The 19,326-nt window shown below is 47.9% G+C and overlaps 1 protein-coding gene across 1 annotated transcript in view; it reads left to right on the top strand.

The window, feature by feature from the left end:
• The window catches only part of MYLK (myosin light chain kinase), a 201,150-nt gene that overhangs the window by 132,223 nt on the left and 49,601 nt on the right, over nucleotides 1-19,326 (top strand). The window contains exons 21-23 of the mRNA XM_010834271.1: nucleotides 13,296-13,346; nucleotides 14,080-14,207; nucleotides 16,126-16,279. Of these exons, the coding sequence (XP_010832573.1) occupies nucleotides 13,296-13,346; nucleotides 14,080-14,207; nucleotides 16,126-16,279 (333 nt within the window). The remainder of the gene's footprint in view (nucleotides 1-13,295; nucleotides 13,347-14,079; nucleotides 14,208-16,125; nucleotides 16,280-19,326) is intronic.

Raw genomic sequence — 19,326 nt, 5'->3', positions numbered from 1 at the left:
CTGCACCCGCCTTTACAGAGGGAGCAAGATGCTCTTGGTAGAGGCTGAACCCCATGGTTCTTTCCCCTGCAGAGGGCTCAGGGAATGGGGCTCAGCGGGCAGTGCTGCTTAACAGGAGGGGCAGGGCTGGCTGAAAGTGCTCTCTCTCCCTAGCAGACACACACATCTGTGATAGCATTAACTCCAGCCAACATCGCTTGTCTGCTGAAGGGAAATTTCACTCTGTGTAGAAAAGTCTTCAAGTTGGAGTCACAGACAGATGTCTTACTCCCAAAAGGATGGAAGTGTGTGTCTCCATGTATGGTAATGGCCACGCTGAATCTCTTTGCTGGCCCACGACCCCTGCCCCCTCATTACCCCAGCCGTCACCCGCTGGGATGCTGAGAGCATTAGCGGGGTGATTCCTTCAGAAACCTGCAAGTTCCCAGGGTACCTGCGCACTACCCTGGGGCTCCCTTCCCAGGAGGCTCCTGAGAAGGTAGCTGCCCAAGACAGGAAATGAAGGGGATGTCTTTCAGGGCTGCATCCCGAGTTCTTTTCTTACTTTGGGGGATAATTTGCATTATTTTTTAATTACATACATTAAATATGCCTGTCTTCTTGTTCAAATATTTTGAATAGTACAGAAGTTTACCCAGTGCAACATGAAAGCCCTCTTTCATCTTACCCTAATCCTACTCACCTGCTTAAATATATTCACAATTACTGTTTTATAAATATTCTTATATACACATGCAAATACATCAGTTGAATTTTTTCCCACAGAAGTGGAATTACGCAGTCTGTGCACCTCTTCAACTTGTCTTATTCTGTTAGCATTGCCATCCTCTGCCCCAGGCATTTCTGATTCCATGAGAAAGCCCAGATTCTCATGTCGTTGAGTGGTCTGGCTGTGTATGTGTATTCATTTTTGTCTAGGACTGGGAAGTACCTAATGTAACCAGGAAATACATCTTTCCTCCAGTGGCCAAGGGAAAGCTGAGTGGTTTCCTTGTCAAACAGATGGTGGCCAGATGCATGTCTGGTGGCCTCCCCTTCCCAGCTTGAGTGTTTGGTCCTGTGAAGAGCTGTCAGCTATGAGAGTAGATGGTCCTCGTCCACACATTGCCTAAGAGTCCCTGGGGCCACCGCTGCAGCCAAGCTCTGGGGAACATGAGGGAAAAGCCAAGCTGATTTGCCCAAACCCAAGGGGCTGGATGAGAGAAAACTGGTGGAAGTACAAGTTAACCTGCTGGACAACCAGCTCACAAGTACAGAAGTGAGGAGGCTGTCAGATTTGGAAAGTGAGGAAAGATTTCTGAATGAGGGAGATGGTGAGCCAGGTTACAGATGAGGAGAGAAATGTGGTTTGGTTGATGAGGAATAACATTCCTCTTATTGAGGAAAGACTAGAGGGAGAAATGCGCAAGTGCTACAGAAGATCACAAGGGCCTCTGATTCAGTCATCCGCCCATCGCACCAAACAAGTTTTCCTGAGCACCTATGTAGCAGGCATCATCTTAGACACTCGGGCTGTGTTGCTTCGGGCAAGTCTCATTCCACTGAGCTACGATTAGTTGTTCCATTTTACAGATGAGCTGAACTGAGCCTTGAGAGCTAAACTGCCCTGCCCAGAGTCTGGCAGCTGGTAAGATGTGGGCACTGTGAGGGCAACCCTGACCCACACTCCCCCCACACCAGTCTGCGCCTTCCACAGTCTCAGGGCCATCCTTGTGCTATCCAAACAGCGGAGGCACCATCCTCCAGGGGACACGGGTCTGACTGCCCTCAGAGCTGCGGGGAGAAAAAGATGACAGCTGGTATGCTTTCCTGGTTCTTGAGACCTGTCAGGGTCTTTGCTGCATGCCTCTCAATGGGAATTTTTTTAATAACTTTATTCTGGTATAATTTCAAATTTACAGAAAAGGTGCAAGAACAGTATAAGAAACTTCCATTATTTACATTTTGTCCTATTGTTTTGTCATTATGTATAAACTCATATATAAACAGTTCAGTTCAGTCGCTCGGTCATGTCCAACTCTTTGTGACCTCATGAATCGCAGCACGCCAGGCCTCCCTGTCCATCACCAACTCCCAGAGTTCACTCAGATTCACGTCCATCGAGTCAGTGATGCTATCCAGCCATCTCATCCTCTGTCGTCCCCTTCTCCTCCTGCCCCCAATCCCTCCCAGCATCAGAGTCTTTTCCAATGAGGCAACTCTTCACATGAGGTAGCCAAAGTACTGGAGTTTCAGCTTTAGCATCATTCCCTCCAAAGAAATCCCAGGGCTGATCTCCTTCAGAATGGACTGGTTGGATCTCCTTGCAGTCCAAGGGACTCTCAAGAGTCTTCTCCAACACCACAGTTCAAAAGCATCAATTCTTCAGTGCTCAGCCTTCTTCACAGTCCAACTCTCACATCCATACATGACCGCAGGAAAAACCATAGCCTTGACTAGACAGATCTTTGTTGGCAAAGTAATGTCTCTGCTTTTGAATATGCTATCTAGGTTGGTCATAACTTTCCTTCCAAGGAGTAAGCGTCTTTTAATTTCATGGCTGCAGTCATCATCTGCAGTGATTTTGGAGCAAAAAAAAATAAAGTCTGCCACTGTTTCCACTGTTTCCCCATCTGTTTCCCATGAAGTGATGGGACCAGATGCCATGCGCTTCGTTTTCTGAATGTTGAGCTTTAAGCCAACTTTTTAACTCTCCACTTTCACTTTCATCAAGAGGCTTTTTACTTCCTCTTCACTTTCTGCCATAAGGGTGGTGTCATCTGCATATCTGAGGTTATTGATATTTCTTCTGGCAATCTTGATTCCAGCTTGTGTTTCTTCCAGCCCAGCGTTTCTCATGATGTACTCTACATAGAAGTTAAATAAGCAGGGTGACAATATGCAGCCTTGAAGTAATCCTTTTCCTATTTGTAACCAGTCTGTTGTTCCATGTCCAGTTCTAACTGTTGCTTCCTGACCTGCATACGGATTTCTCAAGAGGCAGGTCAGGTGGTCTGGTATTCCCATCTCTTTCAGAATTTTCCACAGTTTATTGTGATCCACACAGTCAAAGGCTTTGGCATAGTCAATAAAGCAGAAATAGATGTTTTTCTGGAACTCTCTTGCTTTTTCCATGATCCAGCGGATGTTGGCAATTTGATTGCTGGTTCCTCTGCCTTTTCCAAAACCAGCTTGAACATCAAGAAGTTCATGGTTCACATATGGCTGAAGCCTGGCTTGGAGAATTTTGAGCATTACTTTACTAGTATGTGAGATGAGTGCAATTGTGTGGCAGTTTGAGCATTCTTTGGCATTGCCTTTCTTTGGGATTGGAATGAAAACCGACCTTTTCCAGTCCTGTGGCCACTGCTGAGTTTTCCAAATTTGCTGGCATATTGAGTGCAGCACTTTCACAGCATCATCTTTCAGGATTTGGAATAGCTCAACTGGAATTCCATCACCTCCACTAGCTTTGTTCGTAGTGATACTTTCTAAGGCCCACTTGACTTCACATGCCAGTATGTCTGGCTCTAGGTGAGTGATCACACCATCGTGATTATCTGGTCATGAAGATCTTTTTTGTATAGTTCTTCTGTGTATTCTTGCCACCTCTTCTTGATATCTTCTGCTTCTGTTAGGTCCATACCATTTCTGTCCTTTATCGAGCCCATCTTTGCATGAAATGTCCCCTTGGTATCTCTAATTTTCTTGAAGAGATCTCTAGTCTTTCCCATTCTGTTGTTTTCCTCTATTTCTTTGCATTAATCACTGAGGAAGGCTTTCTTATCTCTTCTTGCTATTCTTTGGAACTCTGCATTCATACACCATTCATCAAATATTCATATCTATATTTATAATACCATATATATGCTATATCTAGTCATACATATTCACCATTCACCATATAGAGATGGATTTCCCTTGTGGTTCAGCTGGTAAAGAATCTGCCTGCAATGTGGGAGACCTGGGTTCAATCCCTGGGTTAGGAAGATCCCCTGGAGAAGGGAGTGGCTACCCACTCCAGTATTCTGGCCTGGAGAATTCCCCCTGTATAGTCTATGGGGTCGCAAAGAGTCAGACAAGACTGAGCAACTTTCACTTTCACTTAGAGACAAATATATATACTGCCTACAAATAGACATCATGCCCTTGACCTCTAAATGTCTTATTGTGTATCTTCTAAGAATATAACCGCAATGCAGTTCTTAAAATCAGGACATCTAACACTGAACTGATACTGTCTAACCCACAGTCCCATATTTGACTTTTGTCAATTGTGCATTCTTCTTTCTGGCCGCTTTCCCCTCTCCTGATGGAAATGTAGTGTCTGCACTCCTGGAAAACTTTACGCACATCTCCAGCCCAGAGAGGGTCGTCTCCCACCTTTGAAGAAGGAACAGGAGAGGAGCGTGGGCTGGGGGAAAAACATCTTCCACCTGTGGGGGTGTGGGGACGTGGGGGGCTGCAACACCCTTCCTTGTTGGACCTCCAGATGCCCCTTTACTGTGTGTGGCCCATGCTGGGCCAGCACTCAGGCACAAGGTACCACCAGACAGCCCTTGGGGTGGAGAGCAGAGAGTGAAGGTTCTTGGTTCTGCCTCTGTGAATGTGGCCTTGACCTTGGTCAAAGCCCCTCCTCCTTCTACAGTGTCAAGTGGGGACTTTCTCCAACTGACCCCAGGCCTTTTCTAGCTCTGACATCAGGCCATTCAATAGAATGCTTTTCTTTGGAGTGAAGCAGGGTTGGCTAAAGCCCTTCGCATCATCTGGTGTGTGGAAAGTGGAAGTTCCAGCAAGTGTGAACACACAGCAACAGAGACATCCAGACAGGAGGGAGGCTGTATGCATGGGGTCCAGGTTTAGGGTGTTTCAGCTGGAGGGGATCTGACGAGTTTTGTGTGAAAGAGACATTGCTGGGGCTTAAGGAATGGCTTAAGAAAAATACAGAGAGGCAGGATCCAGTGATTAAGACTCTGAGCTTCCAACATAGAGGGTTCGGGTTCAATCCCTGGTCTAGGAACCAGGATCCCTGGTCTAGGATCCCACTTGCTACGTAGTGTGGCCAAAAAGAAAAAGAAAATACAGAGAGGCACTGTGATAACAGGCCCAGGGATTCCTCCTATCAGTCTGTAAAGCTGATGATCTTTTAGAAAAGACAGAAACATCCATAGGGCACATGTACGATTAGGGAATAGGAACCAAGGCCTGTCCATCTCTGAAATTTCAGGGGCTGGTCTGAAATAGGGATATAGTAAGTATTTCCCTTTTGAAGTGTCCTCATCAGTTCCCATGTTCCTGGGATCTGGAGATGGTGAAGGCGGAACACCCCTTGTGTTCTATGCCTGGTCTTGGCCTGAGCTTCACCCCTTTTACCAGTCTCTTTGACTTCTCTCACTACTGTCCCAGATTATGATGCTCTTAGATGTCTTTGCCTTGGTCTCCTGAATGTGTCTGTCCCTGAAACCAAAAGTCGATCACCTTGAAAGCATTTTTGGGTATCAAAAGCAGTGTCCAATTATCTTGAAGGGTTTCTCCAGGATCCCATCTTTCTTTTCAATATGCTCTCCAGGAGTCAAAGGGCTGGAAGGAAATGCTGAAGAGGTTAAGACTTGGCATTGAGACTTGCTCGACAGGGAAAGTTGTGGGACCCTGGGAGAGAAGCGGGGCTATTTCCATGAATGTCTTTGAAAGCTGAGCCAACTCCTGGTTACTCCCAACCAAAGTATTGGTCTTGGTGCTCACGCCGCCCTCCAGCACACTGTGTGTGTGGACCTGTGCTTCCACCCCTGGGCTGCTGGGTCTGTCTACTTCCCTGCTCTTCCGTCGTCTCCCACGAGCCAGTTCCGTGGCAGGGTGGGTCCTCCCAGGGATGCCCTGGAGGGTGCCAGTCAGACAACGCTCGTGCTGCTGTCCCAGCCATGCGGGCTGCCCCTTTCACAACGGCCCCAATGTTCTGTGTCCCAGCGGCCTGGGGCTGGGTGTTTGCAGTAACAAGAGGATCAGTGTTCCTCTGGAATCTTATGTGACGGCCTTTGCTGTGAGGGAATGTGTACAGGAAATTTGCCCAGAGATGTTCATTCTGGGAAAATGACCAATGTTTTTCCACAAGTTTGTAAGGAGGGGCTGGAAAGGGCCTGATGTGTGTGGGGTGGGGGTGGAGGGGGACAGTGTCGAGGGTGCTGTTTAAAGCCCCCTGGAGCCCTGAGCCTGCCCCGGTGCAGGACAGTGAGATCTAGCCCCATCCCCAGATCCTCACCGCCACCCCCTGCTGTGACACAGCCCACAGGGTGGGTGCTCCCTTCACATGTCACCCAACCCGTGTCCCCTTCAGGAGCTTGTGGCAGAAAGTGAATGCTTATTTGGGGAATTGTGAAGGGTTTGATGTCTATTTTTAGCTAGCTACCTAAAAAGGGAAATGTCCCCAGAGAGGCAGAGATCCAGGGACCTCCCTGGACCCAAGGCTACTGATACTACCTCCCCAGTTTCCTCCAGCTCTTCATTATCTCAGACCCTTTGGAAGCTGTGAGATCCACCTTTGGGCTCTGTAAATATCTCTCAATGGCTGACTCTGATCTTTCTGCTCTATGGATTCACTGGAGAGACAGACTCATGTGTCTTCAAACTGAGCAGCGTGGAAACTCCTGTGGGGTGCTCACCTCCTCCCTCCCAGGGCAGAAGGAAGGTTCATGAGGCCAGGACTAGCTGGGTGTGGACAGGCTGGGGCAAAAACAAAAGATGCCTTACCCACACGATTGGAAGCTAGTCTTTCCAGCCCAGCTCCAGGTTTCCCAGGAGGCTTCTAAATTCAGTGTTTTGACTTTGATGTTTTTATTGGGCTGCTTCACTTCTTCCAGACTCAGTCTCCTGTCTGGGGTGGAAGGCTCAGCACCTGGCCACTTTGATCTAAATTGGTGACAGAGCTAGGGGCCTTCTCCTTTTCATGGAATGTTGCACAGGATTCAAGCCAATGGGCTTCATCTCTGAGCATCAGAGCCCAGGGCTGTGATGAAGTGTTCTCAGGAAATTCCGTGGTAGCAGAGTTCCCCGGGGATTCCACTCATTCCTTTAAAAGGTATTTTCTAGCCTGTTCCCAGTACTGAGCAAGGCCTGGGGATACAGAAGATGAACATGATGGCCCTGTACCTGTCCTCAGGGAACTTGCAGGGTATATGCGTAATGGGGGCAGGTTTCCGCAGTTGCCATGCCTTGTGATAACTGCTGATGAAACCACCTCAGAGGGGTATGGGACCCACCCGGCAGCAGTGATATGTGAAAGAGTCAGCAAAGAGCTGACAGCAAAAGCCTGGCACTGTAGAAACTGAAAGGCCTTCAGTGTAGTATACGAAGCGGTATCCCCAGAAGGCACAGGGATCAGCAGCATCCACACCCCAAGGAAGGTCAGGAATCTGTGGTTTTAGTAATTCTCCTGGATGATTATTATCAGGCAGGCTAAATTTTGAGAACCACTGCCATTGAGCATAGAAGGCATGGGTGAGGGTATTCCCCAAGAGTTAGAAAGAAGGCTGGTGATGAAAGCTGGGGACAGATCTCGGAAACCCTTGTCTGATGAGTTGGACTTGATCCTAAGAGGCAATGGGCAGCCACTGGAAAAGTGTAAACAGTGGAGTGACATCAGATGTGCTTTTGACAAAGATCACTTTTGCTCCAGAGTGATGGATGTACTAGGGTGGGGACAGGGGACCACAAGTGTGGGAGGTGGTACAATAAGGCCTAGAATGGTAACAGTGGGGATATGGATAGAGGAACCAAGGAAGTTATTTTGTTGATGGAATTGAAAGATGTTAGTCAGTGTCTGGAAATGGGCAGGGGTGGTGGGTGGGGGGCTTGGGAGAAATGGAGATGAGCAGCAGTGTGGGGAGAAGAACTGCATTTGGTTTCAGATGTTGGGTTTACAGTAGGTGCTTGGGGAGATGGTGTCAGGTAGTGGGATGTATGGGTGGGCTCAGGAGAGAGGTCTGGGCTCCAGGGAAAATGAGGACAGCAAACAGAGGGATAAAGAGAGGAGCTTAGGGTAGTTTGGGGAGCTTGAGAGTTTATGGGGCAGTGCTGTACCAGGAGGGGTATACTGCCTGGGACTGGCTGTCTGGGAGAGGGACAGACCCTGGGCAAGGAGAAGGAGGATGCTCTGCTCTCCTTACAGGCCCTGTGGCCAGAAGCCACCATGGGGTTTGCAAGGATGGTTACATCTTTTTCTATTTCTGTGAAACTCCTCTCTTACAGTGGCTAATGCAGAAAGTTTAGGATGTTGGAGTAGAAGGTGGGGGACTAAAGGCTGACAGCAATAGTAAGATAATAAGAAGAAAGCATCCAGAGGAAAAGAAACTGGTTAGTGACCCAAGAGGTACTGAGAGTTTGGGCATCTGGACCGGTGAGAATTTTACCTGTACTGAGGCCTCTCTCAGCAGGAGAGAGCTCATATAGGTATAAAGCTGACCTGGCCAGCAGTGCAGGGACTAAACAGATGAAGGAAAGTACAGAGAAGTCCTTTGGGGATCTGTTTGGGGAAGAAAGGAGAGTGGTCGGGGGAGAAGCTGGGGAGGGGAGGGTAAGACTGGTGTTGGAACATGTACTTTATGCTATATCTTCACCGACACAATGGACATGGGTTTGGGTGGACTCCGGGAATTGGTGATGGACAGGGAGGCCTGGCGTGCTGCAGTTCATGGGGTTGCAAAGAGTCAGACACGACTGAGTGACTGAACCGAACTGAACTTTATAACATAGCTTAATTCTTTACAACAAATTTTATTTATTCTCCCCACATTCTTTGAATGGGGACACTAAATCTCCAAGAGGTTACATAGCAAGTTTTAAGTCACACCCCTTAGGGAGTAACAGGGCTATATTTGAACCCAAGTCCAGGGCCAGAGCCTATGCCCATTGCATTTCTGCAAAGAGACAGAGAAGGGTTTTAAGGCCCTGATTTGAGGATGGGGGAGAGTGTCCAAGGGAGTCAGGAGACAACAGGAGAAAAGCAGCCACATGCTGGGCAACAGAAGGCTTAAGTCCTGTTTCTAATTCAGCCACATGTCATTTTATGAACCCAGCAAGTCATCTGACTTTTATTCAAATCCATCTCCTTTTTCATGAAATGGAAACAATGTGAAGTGCCCTACTCGTGTTTGGTTGGGGTAAGAACCCAGTGAAAAAAGGATGATGACATCATGGATTAGAAACTCAGCTTGCTGAGTCTAGCTCTCTGCAAGAAATCAGGTGCTAGAATCCAGTAACTCTGCTTTCTAGTCCATTAATCATGTTCTCCTAAGCCCAGAACATATATTAATGAATTTCAGCAGATGGGCCTCTAAAGTATACATAGACTAGGATACAGAACATTGTTAATGTTTTAAATAGCTGTGACTGATGGGAACCAAATCAGTTTCAGATGCTAATGAATTCAAACAGGAGATGCTCCAAATTTATTGAACAACCAGAAAACTTTGGCCTTCAACCATATTTAACTATAACACAGAAAGACAGATATTAGTTCAGGCTCTGCTTCTGGCCATGTAAGTTTACCCACAGGCCCCAAGGTAGTATAGGGGGAACTTTGGAGTCCTCACTTTTACTGTATGTCATCTTTGCCTCTTTATTAACTCCTCACCCACGGCTCCAGAGGCAGGCACCCTGCCCCCAGAGCTTCTCCCCAGTTCCACCAGTGTGCACAGACTGGGCGGCCTCAGCGTCAGCGCTGTGTTGTCTCACAGTTCTGAAGGCGGTTTCTCCTGAGGCCTCTATCGCCTTGGCCTGCAGGGGGCAGCCTTCTGTTCGTGTCCTCACGCGGCCTTTGCTCTGTGCGTGTCTTCCTGGTGTCTCTCCATGGGCCCAAATTTTCTCTTATAAAGACACCAGTCAGCTTGGATTAAGGTCTACCCTAGCAGCCTCCTTTTAATTTAATCACCTCTTTAAAGTTCCTGTTTCCAAATATAGTCATATTCTGAGGTACTGGGGGTTTAGGGCTTCAATGTATGAATGGGAAGCGGGGGGCAGGGTGCAGCTCAGCCCATAACAGCAGCCCTCCGCGCTCTCCCGCTCCCAGGAGGTCAGGTCCTGGCTCTGGGAGGAACCCCCTTTTCCTTCCCAGAAGGGTCACTCTCTTCCAGTTGGGCCCTCCCCCTTCCCATCTGCCCTGGGTGCAGGTGGGCAGGGGCTTCATGGCTCAGCCCATCCCCAGGGTTCTGTACCCCCTCTGGTGCCCACTCTGAGGGGTCTGGGAGTGCCCGGGAGCATTTGCTTCCTAGCATCTCCGGGCTCTTCCTCTCCTAGTCCTAGCCTTCTGCTTTCACATCTGGATTCTTCTCTCTCACTGTAGAAGAAACCTTAGCTTGACATTTCCTCTTCTGTCACCCTGTCTCTCTGTGTCCCTCTCATGTTGGGAATTCTTGATGGGTTAGCTGACTCACTACCTGTTTTCTTGAGAATCTCCTCTAGAGCAACTTCTGACCCCATATCCTGCCCTCTCAAACTGGAGGTGGCGGTGCCTCTCCTGCCCACGCATCACCCGATGTTGGTCGTACCTTCTTAGTGCCCTTCCTCCTCCGTCCTGGGTCTCAGGGACAGTCCCTCCATAGCCCTTCTGCCTCATCCCAGCTCCTTACTGGTGGCATCACCTCGGATAAGACCCTTTTTCATCTTTCACTGTACTTTCCCCCCAAAGAACTGACCCATCCTCACAGTTCCCATTAATGACTGCATGTTTGATCCTGTAATCTTTCTCTTTCAGCTTCCACCAACTCTTTCTAGAATTCTGATCCTGGACTTCTAGCCTATATACTGTTTAAACCCTTTTATCAACCGCATTCTCTTAGACCAAGCCAAACTCCTCATCTTTTACTCCCAAATTCCCTATTGCATCAATAAAAATTTTTCCCACTTATTCAAGCAAGAAATCCCTGAGGAATCTTTGTTCCTGTCTCTTGTTTAGCCCTTAAAATCTTTTAAATTTTCCTCCATCTCGTATTTGTATTTTATTTTCTGGAGGCTTTACCAAGGCCAGACCTGGATCAGTTTCTTCTAAGAGTATGGCAATAGCCTCCTAATTGGATTTTCTCATGCCCTGGAATTGGAAAGACCTCCAGAGGTCCTCTAGACTAGCTGGACTCTTGTTTGAGTCAGGACGCCCTGTTACTCAGAACAAAGACCTAACTCGCACATTCATTATAGACCAGAACTGTCCAGTAGAATTTTTCTGTGATGATTGCAATGCTCTCTATCTGCACAGTGGAAACCACTAACCATGTATGGCTGTGAGCACTTGACATGTGACGAGTGTGACTGAGGGACAGAAGTTTTCTATCTTCTTAAATTCTCCCAGCATCTTCATGCCACTGCTCTCTGAAACCAGCCCTGTGCTCTAGCCACCTCCCACCAAACATCATCCTACTGATCTTCCACCAAACATCATAAACAGGACTCTCTACTCTGAGACACTCTGTTCCTAATCAATAGGACTCTTCTCTGCAGGTCAGATCGTCACAAGGGACTTCCCTGGCAGCCCAATGGCTAAGACTCCGCTTCCACTGTAGGGGGCAAGGGACTGATCCCTGGTAGGAGAACTAAGGTCCTGCATGCCACATGGTCTGGCTAAATAAATAAGATTATGCCTGGAAATGTCAGTTAACAGAAAATATGCTACCATGAAGAAAAAAAATTTTTTTTAAAGATCATCTTTCAGGTCCACTGTTCTGTGTCCCACCTTCCAGCCATCTCACCAGACACTGTTCTCTCTTTCTCCTTCTTTTGAACAACTACATCATGTTGATGGGACAAACATTGTTTAACTTTCTGTTTAACTTTTATTTTGAAATTTCAGAACTAGAGAAAAGTTGTACTATTTAGTACAAATAATCCTTGTATACCCTTCACTCACATTCTTCGAATACTGATGTTTTATCATGTTTGCTTTATCATATATTCTCTCTCCTCTCTGTTTTCCACTTATCTTTCCTTCTACCTCTTCACAAACATATACACATATACATACATGCACTTTATTTTTTATGAGCAGTTTGAAAGTAAGTTTCACATATGGTATCCTCTACACCTATATACTTCAGTATATTCTTCCTAAAAATAAGGACAATCTCTTATAAAACCACAGCTATTTGATGTAGAGTGGTTCAGGAGGATTGCATTGATTAAGCAACTCTTTCCCCTTTTTCATATTAAGGTATAATTTATGCACAATAAAATTCACCCGTTCTATTGCACAGTCCTTGACAAATGTTTATAGTCCTGTGACTACCACCATGACCAAGATACGGCTTCACACCTTAAAACATGTCCTTATGCCCCTCAGTAGTCAGCCCCTCCCACGCCCACCTTTTCTCTGTCCTTATAGTTTTGCCTTTTCTAAAACGGCCTACAAACAGAGTTATACAGTACATAGCCTTTTTCTTCTCTTAGCGGAAGAGAAGGATGAATCATTAAGATTCATCATGCTGTGTATATCAGAAGTTTGTTCCTTTTTGTTGGTGAGTGAGTGGTATTTCCTCATGTGGATGTACCACAGTCATCCATTCTCCAGTTGAAGGGCAGGTTTTGGGCAATCACAAATAAACCCACTACAAACATTCATATACAGATGTTTGTGTGAATGCAGGTTTTCATTTGGATAAGTAGGTTAGATAACTTTTGAACAAGGACCTGAAAAAAATATGAAAACAAGCCATGAAGATAGTTGGGAATATTTTTGCATAGTCACCATATTACTACTTAGACCAATGAATAGTTTTGTGCTGCAAAACTGGTCTGTTTGGGTCATTTATCTTATGTGAGTTATTTGGAGAGTGTGGCCTTAAGAATGGAGGGGACCATTGATTGGTTCATTCATTTGTTCATTCATTCACTGATCCATTCAACAAACATTAAAAAAATAAATAAAAGCCACCAATCCATAGTCTGTTACAAAAAGGAAGCCTGAGACCCTTGGATCCACACCAAGGACTAAATTTAGTCAGTTTATCTGACATAATTTCCTTTATGAGTTTCCTGAAAGTTAGGGTAAGAGAAGAGTTAGTGAGTTTGGGATTATCCTCACTGAAATGGAGAATGGACACTTAAGCATTTTTGAAGTGTTTATCTCTATGGAGGTTCCAGGGATCCCTCCGGAGGCCCCCCGAGAAGGGATATTCATTTGCTCGTGAGGTTGTCCATGTGAGTCTGCAAGGTCTCCAAAGGCATATTCAAGTGAGGGCTCTGTCTGGATGAGCGGCCAGAGGGTAAGACTGCGCCCTTCCAGGACTTAGGAGCCTTGTGAAAACACAGAAGATAACCTGTGAATGTCTTTGTTTCAGGTGACGCAACTGTGAAAAAGAAACCTGCCCCCAAGACACCTCCGAAGGCAGGTAATTGGTCACAGCAGCATTCAGGGACAAGGGAGTCATCTGGCGTGAGGGGTTTTCCCTTTGCTCTGCTAGACTGATCACTGGGAATGTGGTCCCAGGAGACCACACCCGACCCTGGATTCAAGCTCTGCAGTGGTTGGGCTGAATTTTCCCTGAGTTTCTGCAAGTCTGGGTCCTCCACCCTCTTCCACCACTTGCCTTTTCTCCTTCTCTCCTGGCATAAAGCCTGCTCACCGCTCTGTCCCCCAGTCTGCCCTTGTGGAGATGATCCACCTGTGCTGTTCTCATGGTCTGCTCTGTAGGTCCCTGTCATAGGAAGCACTGTTTGTTTTCCATGGAAAGACGTTTGGGGATGTGAGCCAGTTTGAGCCCGTCAGCCAGAGTGACCTGGATGTTAGATGGCAAGGCACTGCATAGTTAAGAAAGGAGTTAAGACATAAGATTCAAAAAATTAGGGGAAATCACAAATACCAGAGCAACCAACCAACTGAGAGTCATGCTGTGTAAACTGTATGGGTCGCTTCTGTTGGAATTAGGATCAAGAGACCAACAGACCTAGCAGGCCTGTCAGCCTAGGTATGTGGAGCAAAGGTCACTGCCCTCAGTCTCACCCTGAAGGTTCCGGAAAGTGAGAGAGGAGTCCCAGACCAATGTGACCGGAAGCATCAGATGGTATCAGAGCGTTTGAGGCTCCCTCCTCCTCGATCTCACTCTCCCTCTTGTCCTCCCCCAGCCATGCCGCCTCAGATCATCCAGTTTCCTGAGGACCAGAAGGTGCGAGCAGGAGAGTCTGTGGAGCTCTTTGGTAAGGTGGCCGGCACCCAGCCCATCACCTGCACCTGGATGAAGTTCCGAAAGCAGGTCAGTCCCAGTGGCCCAAGAATACCCTGCACAAATTCCAGAGCAACTCTGGGCCAGAGGGGATGCGAAATGTGATGGAGGGAGCATCACTGTTCACCAAGGGGGCCTTAGACATGGGAGAGCCCCTCACCACCATCATCCACCCACCAAATTTGAGCTCTTAGTAACCTTTTCTTCAACACCTAGCAGGAATGCCTGTTTTATAGACAATTTGTGTGATAGAGTATGAAGGACATAATAGAACAAACCACCCATGGCTCCCACCTGATGTTGATATCTCTGCCTAGAATTCTACTCGGAGTCAGGAAAATCAAACCAGTGACCTGAATGACCTCTCAGACCCCTGAGCTTTCTATGATTCTGTGCCAGCTTACTGAGCCCTATCTGTGGCAACCACTTAGGCTTAACCGCGTGCTGGAGAGATAAAAGTGCGTCCGAGTATTTGAATAGATGACTTGTACGTTAAACAGAATTTTGGCTTCCTGACTCAGAAATCTAACTACCATTTATAAGAACAGTCCTAAAATGTCTGAATTTTCAAATAACTGGTTCCTTTTAAAGGAGCCTGGGGAGCTTATCCGTTCCTCCAGTCCCACGCTGGCAATGTGTACCCACATGCCTCATCAGCAGAGACCCCGGAACGGCGGGCTGGCCCTAGGTCAGGAACTCCACAGAAGGTGTGATGACTTCCTGAAGCTTCTGTTGCTCCGTTCCCAACCCATTCAAACTGTCCTAAGGCCCAGAGGTAGGAGGCTAGTACTAGGGAGGAAAGAAGGGTTGTTCTCAAAAGACAAGAAGAGAAGCTGGCCTTTTCCCAAAGCGTGTTTGCTTGGGTTTTGTCTGGGTTAGTGGTGTCTGAAGTGAGATGCAAATCTCAACCCTCTTCAGAGACATTTAGCCAAGTCCCAGCTCCATCCAACAGAACTTTCTGTAGTGATGTCATTGTTCTGTATCTGTTATCCAGTACGGTAGCCACTAACTGCATGTGGCTATTGAGCGTGTGAAATGTGACTACTGCAACTGAGAAACTGAATTTTACATTTCAGTTAGTTAAAAATGGTTATAACAGTTTTGTAGAGATAGAATTCACACATCAGAAAATTCACCCTTTTATAGTGTACACATATTCACAAGGCTGTGCAACTATAACAATTTTCTAATTCCAGAACATTTTTATCACCTCAAAAGGAAAGCCCAGATCCAATAGCAGTCATTTCTTCCCTTCCCCCAGACTCTGGTGACCCTAACCTATTTTCTATCTCTAAGGATTTGCCTATTCTGGGCATTTCTCATAAATGGAATCATATGTGTTCCTTTGTGTCTGGGTTTTTTTTTTTTTAACTTAGCATAATATTTTCAGGGCATATCCATACTGTAACATGAACCAGTACTCCATTCACTTGTATGGCCAAATAATATTCCATTGTCTGGGTGTACCACGTTTTCTTTATTTGTTCATTCACTGATGGACATTTGGGTTATTTGCCATTCAACTAAGATTTGAGTAGCCACATGTGATCGGTACTGGTATTTGACAGCACAGAGGAGGTCGGAACCTTCTGGGTGGGCTTTGTACCTGACTTTGATCAAATGTGTTCTCCCACCCTCCCATCCCAGAGCAGGGGAGCGGGCTGGGATGTTTCTTGTTTCCAGTCTAGGGCAGCGAGTGAAGGCATAGCTTACTCTCAGCCCCCAGACCCTGCTCAGCACCCTCCCTGCCTGCCCAGATCTGGGCACTTTCAGAGCAGCTTGGCTCTGGATGCAGGAGAAGGGGTCCTGAGTGGGAAGCCCAGAGTGCAGACAAGACCAGCCCCACACCACTATCCAGCTGCATCTCTTAGGGGGTGTGGGGCGTGGCTTGGAGCCCCCTTCCTTTCTGGCTCAAGTCTCCAGCGCCTGCCCCACTCTCTGCCCCCAGATCCAGGACAGCGAGCACATCAAGGTGGAGAACAGCGAGCAGGGCAGCAAGCTCACCATCCGGGCGGCGTGCCAGGAGCACTGTGGCTGCTACACCCTGCTGGTGGAGAACAAACTGGGCAGCAGGCAGGCCCAAGTCAACCTCACCGTGGTGGGTGAGTCCGGGGAGGGGCGTGCAGAAGGCAGGATGGTGGGCTTCCAGGCCTCCCCTCTGGGGTACGCCCCCAGCACACGCGTTCCCTCTGCCCACGGCCTTTCTTTCTCTTCCTGTTCTCACACTGTGGCTGCCCTTCCTGCTTGTTGAGAATCAGATCTTGCACATACAGTGTTTTCCTTTTTCTGTGAATCTCCTCAGGCTTCCCTCTCTAGCCTTGGGAGACCCCGAGTTCCACCACCACAGCTCTCCCTAGCTAGCCCCTGTGACACCCTCTCCCCTGGTCCTGTCCCCTCCCAGTCCCCTGGCAGACCCTCACCTGGAATCAGTGCTGCCTTTCACCTTCACTGCCACTCTGCCTGAGCCCGTGGTGCAGCAGGGAGATGACATCAACTCACAGCCTCAGTCCTGGGCTCTGTCAACATCCAGGCTCAGCAGAGGCATTAGTGCTGGTCAGCGCTGTCTCCCACTTCCCTGTGACAGCCATTCCTTGAGACTCTTTACTCTGCAGGCCTTGGCCTCTGGCCTCTCCGAGACATAGGAGGCATGAGGCATGAACTTGCTCAGCTTGATGGCCCCACACCTGCAGGTGTCTCTCTGTCCCCATGTTGACTCCACCCTCCAGGCTCTGGGGGTTGCCCACCTTTCTCCTCAGACTCCAGGCTCCTGAGGGCTACAAGCCCCCAACCCTCATAAGTCCCCAACCCTTCTTTTTTGCAACTTCTCTTTTTCTCCTATAAATGTTGCCAAGGCTCCCCCATCATCTTCCCCATGTTTACAGGCACAACTCTTGCAGTATCTCGTCTCTCTGGCCACCCTAGTGTCTTTCTGCTCTCTCTCCACAGCCAAACCCTCTGAGAGAGCCAGTCTCTACTCTGAGTCTGCTTCTTCGCCTCACTGGCAACGCTCTTTAGCTCCCTGCAGCCTGGCCCCCAGGCCCTGTCCGACTGTGGGGACTGCCCTTCTGAGGCCACTGTGGCCTCCTAACCCCTAGGCCGCTCCCTTTTTCTTGTCTTCTGCATCATAGGACTGAGTTCAGACTCTGTCTCCAGACTCACTTTTCCCTCTCCACCTCAATTGCTTTGCTTTTCATGCTCGGGTCTACTCTTTCCTGAAATAACAAGCAAGCTTCCTAACTGCCTTCCTGCTGTCTGTCGTGTCCAGCCCACTGTCCGCTCACATGGCAGGCATTCAGGACCTTGAAGGAGCAGCAGATGGACAGCAGGCGGTCCCTGCACAGGTCCCTGCTCAGGTGGTCCCAGTGCACTCATGGGCCTTCACACGAGGTGCACACGAAAGCCTTTCTCCTGGCATTCATTGATTTTATCCTCTTGTGTTTAGTTTCCTTGTGCATGCATGTGTGCGTGCTCAGTCACTCAGTCGTGTCTGACTCTTTACGACCCCATGAACTGTAGTCCGCCAGGCTTCTCTGTCCACGGGATTCTCCAGGCAAGAATACTGAAGTGGGTTGCCATGCCCTCCTCCAGGGGATCTTCCTGACCCAGAGATTGAACCCACATCTCCTGCATTGCAGGCAGATTCTTTACTGCTGAACCACTGGAGAAGCCCTTGGTTTCCTTAGGGCAGGAGTTTTTCTCCCTGGGAATGCCAGTGGGCCAAGGTCTCCGGGAACAGTTTCTCATCTATAAAAGACAGCAGGGACCCTTGTCCCCCTCGCTGTCTCTTTGGTGACTCCAGATGCTTATTCTAATCCGTTCCTCCTGGAGTCAGGAACACTCTGGTGGGTGGGCAGTTGGTACTGGTGATCCAGTTCATCTTTACCCTCAAATCTGTGCCTGAAGTATCAATTTGGCCCCATGCCCCACCCATCAGCAGGCAGCGGTTTCCAGTTTTCCTTGGTGTTCTCTCTCATCTGCCCTGGCTGGGGGAACTTTAGGGTCAACTCCTTGGAACTGCTCTTCTGCGGCCAGTGCCCCCAGCCCTCGCACTCCGCACAGTGCCACCAGCTCCCCGCCCCCATCACCACCGCACGGCCTGCAGTTGTGGCCTTTTATGGTCTAGTTTCTCATTCTCCTCGGCCAGTGCTGACAGGGCCATTGGCGTGGCTGCCCGCCAGCTGGCAGGAGCAGCATGTTAAATGCCGTCCTGGAAGGGGAATGGAATGGAGGGGAAGGGCTTTCTGTCTGCCTCCCTCTCGGAGAGCTAAGAATAGAATTGCTCAATAAAATGAGAACTTGCATTGATGGACACAGCAAATCCGCATTCATTCAGAGCCTGTGGATTTAGACTCAGTCCAAAGTAAACCTGGATTAAGCCCAGATTTACCTGCCTGTCTCTAGGGGCATCTGTGTATTATCTGATCAGGGTTGATTAAGTAGATCTAAAATGTAAATGAGAAGAAACAGAGTTTGTTTGGCCTACTCTGGGCTGTTTCCAGCACTTCGGATGCATCCATTTGTAAGCCCACTAAATAAGGCCGATTTAGCACAACTTCTACTAATTAGCAGTAAACTTCTCCTCTGTATGTTCTTGAAAATACCCCGTTCTTTTCACGTAGTTTATGACTCCTAGAATTAAAAATCATAAACTATCTGAAAAGAAAGGAGTACTTTAAAGAACATACAAGAAGAGAAGTTTACCACTAACTTTATGACTCCTATTTTTAAAAAAAAGGGCTTCCCAGGTGGCTCAGTGGTAAAGAATCTGCCTGCCAGTTCAGGAGACCCAAGAGATGTGGGTTTTATCCCTGGGTTGGGAAGATCCCCTGGAGGAGGAAATTGCAACCCACTCCAGTAATTTTGCCTGGGAAATCCTATGGGCAGAGGAACCTGAGGCGCTACAGTCCACGGGGTCACAAAGAGTCGGACACGACTGAGTGACTGAGCACACAGCACACGGTTTTAAAAATGATGATCAAAATTAGCCTTTGCCTCAGTTACTTTAAAAGAGTGATGTTTAGCTATTTTGAAGGCTTATTATTATTATTATATGTTAAAGGACAGATAGTGGAGAAAGGGAAGCCTGGCGGGCTACAGTTCAGGGGTCGCGAAGAGTCCCACACGACTTAGCAACTGAACAATGGCAACA

This window comes from Bison bison, unplaced genomic scaffold (assembly GCF_000754665.1).
Source record: "Bison bison bison isolate TAMUID 2011002044 unplaced genomic scaffold, Bison_UMD1.0 scf7180017864032, whole genome shotgun sequence".
NCBI classification, from domain to species: Eukaryota; Metazoa; Chordata; class Mammalia; order Artiodactyla; family Bovidae; genus Bison; species Bison bison.
This window is presented reverse-complemented; position numbering and strand designations above follow the sequence as displayed.